Source organism: Triticum urartu, chromosome 7A (genome assembly GCF_056163025.1).
Source record: "Triticum urartu cultivar PI428250 chromosome 7A, HENAU_Tu73, whole genome shotgun sequence".
Lineage (NCBI taxonomy): Eukaryota > Viridiplantae > Streptophyta > Magnoliopsida > Poales > Poaceae > Triticum > Triticum urartu.
Window position 1 is genome coordinate 61,257,742 of NC_141879.1, and position 8,073 is coordinate 61,265,814.

At 49.0% G+C, this 8,073-nt stretch overlaps 1 protein-coding gene across 1 annotated transcript; it reads left to right on the forward strand.

Annotated features, from left to right (window-relative positions):
* The first annotated feature begins 674 nt into the window (after positions 1-674).
* On the forward strand, positions 675-1,374 carry LOC125527689 (uncharacterized). Its single transcript, XM_048692207.2, has 2 exons — positions 675-1,197; positions 1,295-1,374. The coding sequence occupies exons 1-2, from the start codon at positions 675-677 to the stop codon at positions 1,372-1,374; spliced, it is 603 nt and encodes a 200-aa protein (XP_048548164.2).
* The last annotated feature ends 6,699 nt before the right edge of the window (positions 1,375-8,073 follow it).

Genomic DNA, 8,073 nt, shown 5'->3' on the forward strand with positions numbered 1-8,073 from the left:
ATTACAGAGACTGATGGGTCGAAATTGAGTTACCAGCTCAGGTGCATCAGTTTTTGGAATCATCACAATGGTAGTATCATTCCATTCTGCCGGAATCGTCCTAGAATTGATAGCCAAAAGAACTTCCTGAGTAATTTCATCTCCAATTATATGCCAATATTTTTTTTAAAGACTGCATGTAAACCATCCGGACCCGGGCCTTCAGGTCCCCAATACTGAAAACTGCCTTCCTCACATCCTCAACAGTGTACGAAGCCATTAAGAAGTCATTCATATGTTGAGATACCTTCCGCTACACCTTATGAAGAATACTAGGATCTGTATGCTGCACCTCTGATGTAAACAGGTGAGAAAAATAATCTTATTAGTAGATCTGATGAGATTCTTCTCAATAGTGTTCGGGCCTATGTGGCGAAATTTTGCAATGAACGGTTGTAATAACCTTTCCAAATTAATTAATATATGGAGGTTTTTCCAAAAAAAAAAAGACTCCCCGTTTTATCTCTGAGACTTTTTACAACAAGAAATCAATTCCAACAGCCATCCCATCCGAACCAGACAACATCCACCTAGAGTCCTAGACGGACCCCACCAGCAATCCAGCATACATATGGCTCCGACCTCGCCCCTCTGCCCACGCCACATCCACCACACGGGAGAAGCAGAGCGACGAGATGTCGACCTCCGACTCCGGCGCCGCCGCGATAACCACCGCACCGTCCTCCACCTGCTCATCCAACCCGTCGACACCACCGCTTCATCCGCCACGCCGCCACAAGAACATTGTGAGTATGGCCGCGACCAGCAGGGAGGCGGAGGCTGAGGCTCAGGACGTCTGGTTCGGGCACGGAGCTCAGTGGGAGGCTGCGTGGCCACGGCGCCGGAAGCCCGTGGTCGTCGCCGCCGAGGAGACGGGCAGCACCGGCGCCGCGTCGTCACCTTGTGGCGGCGACGGCGTGTGCCGCGCGAGGAGCCTCACCGACGAGGACCTGGAGGAGCTCAAGGGGTGCGCGGACCTGGGCTTCGGCTTCAGCTACGACGAGATCCCGGAGCTGCGCGGGACCCTCCCCGCCCTCGAGCTCTGCTACTCCATGAGGCAGCGGTTCCTCGACCAGCCCCAGGCACCGCAGGAGCAGGCGACGGCCGCCACGCCGACCTCCTCGCCGCCCATTGCCAACTGGAAGATCTCCAGCCCAGGTGAGCAAAAAAAATCAAACGCCTCCCACTACAATTCTACTACAAGAATCGAGTTGTTCTTCTTCATCTAACGTGGTGGTGGTGGGTGGTGTTGCAGGGGATAGCACGGAGGAGGTGAAGACGCGGCTCAAGTACTGGGCGCGGGCGGTGGCGTGCACCGTCAGGCTCTGCAGCTGAATGACCACCACCAAGACGACATGCCATGTCAAGTCAAGAGCACTCAGCAGGCTCCTTGTCCATTGATCATGCATTGTCGCGGTCGCGATCGATAGATGGATCCACTGATGATCGAAGCATGTTTCCGATGACGTTACGAGAAGAATCGTTGCGGATGAATCTTGCTGTGTGTGGGGAGCTGTACATCCGATTCGGTGTTTCAGTTGTATGGTCGTGTTCGTGTCATGTCGGTTGGGAACTGTACGTATGGTGTTTGTTTGTGTGCTCTGAGCCAGCTACAGCTTCTCATCTAGAGTACTATCTAGGTATAAACTCATGTGGTTCGTAACTAGCTAGTTGGGAGATGGGATGGATAAATAAAGGCGGCTGCTACGGATCAGCCGGATGATTTTTTGAAGAAATCATCCGCTGGCCAACCGTTTGATTAGGCACATGTGACCCGTTCGATTAGAACAACTCAGCTCGTCACGTCGTGATTCTCTCCTCTCGTCTGCATCCACAAGCCCCCGACGCTGCTGTGACACCCACTTCCTCTCAGCAACGACGACGACTGCACACCCCTGTTACACCGACGAGTGCAGCAATGATGCACCTGCCGTCGCCCCGACGCCGGCAAGCACGACCGCTGCATCGCAGCACCGGGAGCCACCAGGGGCTGCTCCGTGGCAACACTGAGCATGTCGCCGCTGCGCGAAAGCTTCATTACAGCTCCGGCTTAAGCTTCATTGCCGCGAGGACGAGCTTCAAGGTCCCCCCGGCACTTCATTGCAACTCCGGCGACGATTCACTGTATCTCCGGCGGTGCTTATTGCAACGTGGGCGGAGCTTCAACGACCCCGCGCGCTTCACTGCAGCTCCGGCAGCCCCCGCGCGATGCTTCATCGCAACGCCGACGAGCCCTTTCTGCTTCACCGGCTGCTGCAGTCCCGCGGGCATCGCAATACCGGTGACCTGACGGCGTCGGGCCCCATTCGGCATGCAGCAAGGTGGATGCTGCAACGCAGCTTGCCAGGCGCCCCCTCCGCGTCGTCCGTCGACGTTCTGCAGCACCGGCTGGCAGTGCCTCAGCTGCGAGATGCCGACTTCTGCAGCCCCGCCGCCATCGCAGCACTGGTGACCTCGACGGCGTCGCCTCCCATCCGGCAGCTCGCGGTGCCCCTGCAACATGAAGTGTTGGCAATAAATTGTGGCTGGCCGGGCCTGGGAGCACTCGCCAATGGTGAAGTTGATTTGGAAAGAAAGAGAAGGAAGCGAGAGCTAGAAAAGGGGATCGAGCATGTGGAGCGGATGGGATTGCTTCACCCAAGAATATAAGGAAGCGAGAGGTAAGCGGTGATGGCAGAGCTTCACTGGGGCAAGGGGGGCTAGCCCCCCCCCCCCCCCCCCCCTAGAGAAAGTAGATGAAATACCATTAATTGGTAAGCTAAAATTTAACTCCGCCATTGGTAAGCGGTGCGGCGGTCTCGTTGGGACACGTGACGCAAGGCAGAGACGACTTAACAAGATGAGAAATCAATCAGTTGAAAAGAAGACTTTTCCATAAATAAATTTCTTGTAACAGCTGCTTGGTTCGATTATTTACTGTGCAATTCAATCATCAGTGCTGAATCTTTATGGCTTTCTTCAGTCTTTCTTATGCAAGTTAGGGTGCTATCAACTTGACGCTGTCTGGAAAAAAACCCATCACATTCAGGGTCGCAGCAAAGCAAAGAAGAGAGAACAATGCCCAATACATGTATTTCTAGGTTTATTGCAAAGATTGCATGCCAGGCCAAAAACCGCATTTTCATTAGCAGTTTCTGCCAGCCACATGAACCGTGAGAAGCACACTTTGTTTAACCACACAAAAAAAACGAGATTGTGCATCTTTTCTTGTGCCTGCCCTCTGCCGCTCCATTAATTAATTAAATAAACAAATAAATTGTTCCACTCATCATAAGGCTGGTCATAGTGGGGAGTAACTTAGACTAGTGTCATGCATATGGCACTAGCCTAAGTTACTACCTTCATAATAATGTAAAATAATATAATAATAGTAACTTAGATGGCTTCATTAATTACCTTATAGATTAATCTTGTCTTGAAAACCGCTATGTTACAGTAACATATTATGTTACCACCTCTCATTAATTATTTATCATATAAGCAAAAAATTCTTGAAGTGTGCTATGTTACTACCTAAATTACTCCTACTATGACTAGCCTAACACAATCACCGGTTGATTAACACAAATCACCAATTTCCATTAATTGTTAGACGGCCCAATTCGTGGGATGATCATCAAGAGAGGAGCCGAAAATAAAGACACCTTTGCATGCACCCGATCCTCACCTGATCCGGCCGCGTAATAAAGAGGGAAAAAGAAGAAAGAAAAATGGGCCTCAGCTGGATTTAGGCCAACTCCACCGTGCGACCTTGTTTTGTTCGACCTCATTCGTTTGAGGTAAAAGGAACAAACGAGGCGGCTCAGCGCGCGACGGCCCAAACCCATCTGGTCTGTTTTGTATCTAGGCCGATCCATTTCAAGCGCAAATTTGCGCCGGGCTTGGGTCACGACAGACACCAAACGGACGCGTGCCTCGTCCGCGTCGGGGCCGCGTGTCAGGCGGTCAACTATCTCCCACCTGTTGAAAATATGCCCTAGAGGCAATAATAAATTGGTTATTATTATATTTCCTTGTTCATGATAATCGTTTATTATACATGCTATAATTGTATTGATAGAAAACTCAGATACATGTGTGGATACATAGACAACACCATGTCCCTAGTAAGCCTCTAGTTGACTAGCTCGTTGATCAATAGATGGTTACGGTTTCCTGACCATGGATATTGGATGTCGTTGATAACAGGATCACATCATTAGGAGAATCATGTGATGGACAAGACCCAATCCTAAGCCTAGCACAAAGATCGTGTAGTTCGTATGCTAAAACTTTTTTAATGTCAAGTATCATTTCCTTAGACCATGAGATTGTGCAACTCCCGGATACCGTAGGAATGCTTTGGGTGTGCCAAACGTCACAACGTAACTGGGTGGCTATAAAGGTACACTACGGGTATCTCCGAAAGTGTCTGTTGGGTTGGCACGAATCGAGACTGGGATTTGTCACTCCGTGTGACGGAGAGGTATCTCTGGGCCCACTCGGTAGGACATCATCATATGCGCAATGTGACCAAGGAGTTGATCACTGGATGATGTGTTACGGAACGAGTAAAGAGACTTGCCGCTAACGAGATTGAACAAGGTATCGGATACCGACGATCGAATCTCGGGCAAGTACAATACCGCTGGACAAAGGGAATTGTATACGGGATTGACTGAATCCTTGACATCGTGGTTCATCCGATGAGATCATCGTGGAACATGTGGGAGCCAACATGGGTATCCAGATCTCGTTGTTGGTTATTGGCCGGAGAGGTGTCTCGGTCATGTCTGCATGATTCCCGAACCCGTAGGGTCTACACACTTAAGGTTCGGTGACGCTAGATTTGTTATGGGAAATAGTATGTGGTTACCGAAGGTAGTTCGGAGTTCCGGATGAGATCCCGGACGTCACGAGGAGTTCCGGAATGGTCCGACGGTGAAGATCGATATATTGGACGAAGGGTATTGGAGTCCGGAAGTGTTCCAGAGGTACCAGGCTATGGCCAGCATGACCGAAAGGTGTTTCGGGAGCCCCGGCAAGTGTTGGAGGGCCTCATGGGCCAAAGGGGAAGGGGCAAACCAGCCCACTAAGGGTTGGTGCGCCCCCCACACCCTTTCCCACGTTACTTGGGGAGGTGGGGCGCCTCCACCTGGCTTGGGAGGCAAGCCTCCACCTGCTTGGCTTGGGGGGCAAGTCTCCCTAGGATTTTCCCTAGGGAGATCCAATCTGCCTAGCCGCCGCCCCCTAGGGGAAACCCTAGGGCGTCTCCCCTTCTCCCCTTGCCCCTATATATAGTGGAGGGCTGGGAGGGCAGCCGTGACCTCTTCCCTGGCGCAGCCCTCCCTCCTCCTACCTTCTCCTCCTCCTCCATGGTGCTTGGCGAAGCCCTGCCGGAGAACCACGAGCTCCACCACCACCACGCCGTTGTGCTGACGGAGCTCTCCCTCAACTTCTCCTCTCCCCTTGCTGGATCAAGAAGGAGGAGACGTCCCCGGGCTGTACGTGTGTTGAACGCGGAGGTGCCGTCCGTTCGGCACTTAGATCGGAATCAACCGCGATCTGAATCGCTACGAGTACGACTCCTTCATCCGCGTTCTTGCAACGCTTCCACTTAGCGATCTACAAGGGTATGTAGATGCACTCTCCTTCCCTCGTTGCTAGATTACTCCATAGATTGATCTTGGTGATGCGTAGAAAATTTTGAATTTCTACTACGTTCCCCAACAGTGGCATCATGAGCTAGGTCTATTGCGTAGTTTCTATGCACGAGTAGAACACAAAGCAGTTGTGGGCATCGATATTGTCAATTATCTTGACGTTACTAGTCTTATCTTGATTCGGCGGCATCGTGGGATGAAGCGGCCCGGAGCAACCTTACACGTATGCTTACGTGAGACCGGTTCCACCGACTGACATGCACTAGTTGCATAAGGTGGCTGGCGGGTGTCTGTCTCTCCCACTTTGGTCGGATCGGATTCGATGAATAGGGTCCTTATGAAGGGTAAATTGAAATTGGCAATTCACGTTGTGGTTTTGGCGTAGGTAAGAAACGTTCTTGCTAGAAACCTATAGCAGCCACGTAAAAACTTGCAACAACAATTAGAGGACGTCTAACTTGTTTTTGCAGCATATGCTGTGTGATGTGATATGGCCAAAAGGATGTGATGAATGATATATGTGATGTATGAGATGATCATGTTCTTGTAATAGGAATCACGACTTGCATGTCGATGAGTATGACAACCGGCAGGAGCCATAGGAGTTGTCTTAATTTATTTATGACCTGCGTGTCAACATAAACGTCATGTAATTACTTTACTTTATTGCTAACCGTTAGCTGTAGTAGTAGAAGTAATAGTTGGCGAGACAATTTCATGAAGACACGATGATGGAGATCATGATGATGGAGATCATGGTGTCATGCCGGTGACGATGATGATCATGGAGCCCCGAAGATGGAGATCAAAAGGAGCAAAATGATATTGGCCATATCATATCACTATTTGATTGCATGTGATGTTTATCATGTTTTACATCTTATTTGCTTAGAACGACGGTAGCTTAAATAAGATGATCCCTCATTAAAATTTCAAGAAAGTGTTCCCCCTAACTGTGCACCGTTGCGAAAGTTCGTCGTTTCGAAGCACCACGTGATGATCGGGTGTGATAGATTCTAACGTTCACATACAACGGGTGTAAGACAGATTTACACATGCGAAACACTTAGGTTGACTTGACGAGCCTAGCATGTACAGACATGGCCTCGGAACACAAGAGACCGAAAGGTCGAGCATGAGTCGTATGGTAGATACGATCAACATGAAGATGTTCACCGATGATGACTAGTCCGTCTCACGTGATGATCGGACACGGCCTAGTTGATTCGGATCATGTATCACTTAGATGACTAGAGGGATGTCTATCTGAGTGGGAGTTCATGAATTAATCAGATGAACTCAATTATCATGAACATAGTCAAAAGGACTTTGCAAATTATGTCGTAGCTTACGCTTTAGTTCTACTGTTTTAGATACGTTCCTAGAGAAAATTTAGTTGAAAGTTGATAGTAGCAATTATGCGGACTGGGTCCGTAAACAGAGGATTGTCCTCATTGCTGCGCAGAAGGATTATGTCCTTAATGCACCGCCTAGTGAGCTGACCCTCGAACGTCGGTTGTGGATGTTGCGAATATCTGACATACACGTTTTGATGACTACATGATAGTTCAGTGCGTAATGCTAAATGGTTTAGAACTGAGGCACCAAAGATGTTTTTGAAACATCGCACAACATATGAGATGTTCCAAGGACTGAAATTGGGATTTCAGGATAGTGCCCGCGTCAAGAGGTATGAGACCTCTGACAAGTTTCCTAAGCCTGCAAACTAAGGAGAAAAGCTCAATCGTTGAGCGTGTGCTCAGATTGTATGAGTGCTACAATCGCTTGAATTGAGTGGGAGTTAATCTTCCAGATGAGATAGTGATGGTTCTCCAAAGTCACTGTCACCAAGCTACTGGAGCTTCGTGATGAACTATAACATATCAGGGATAGATATGATCCTTGAGCTATTCGCGACACCGCGAAATTAGAAATCAAATAGGAGCATCAATTGTTGATGGTTAGTAAAACCACTAGTTTCAAGAAGGGCAAGGGCAAGAAAGGGATACTTCATGGAATGACAAATCAGTTGTTGTTCTAGTGAAGAAACCCAAAGATGAACTCAAGCCCGAGACTAAGTGCTTCTGTAATATGGGGAACGGTCACTGAAACAGAACCACCCTAGATACTTGGTAGATGAGAAGGCTGGCAAGGTTGACAGAAGTATATAGGATATACATTGTATTAAATGTGTACTTTACTAGTACTCCTAGTAGCACTAGGGTATTAGATATCGGTTCGGTTGCTAAGTGTTAGTAACTCGAAATAAAAGGCTACGGAATAAACGGAGACTAGCCAAAGGTGAGATGACGATAGGTGTTGGAAGTGTTTCCAAGGTTGATGTGATCAAACATCGCACGCTCCCTCTACCATCGGGATTGGTGTTAAACCT

What these genes read in the sequence shown, in the direction of transcription:
- LOC125527689 (XM_048692207.2), top strand. Translation starts at nt 675, where the DNA reads ATGTCGACCTCCGACTCCGGCGCCGCCGCGATAACCACCGCACCGTCC. An exon ending in CTGGAAGATCTCCAGCCCAG is followed by an intron (nt 1,198 to 1,294) that starts GTGAGCAAAAAA and finishes GTGGTGTTGCAG; the next exon opens with GGGATAGCACGGAGGAGGTG.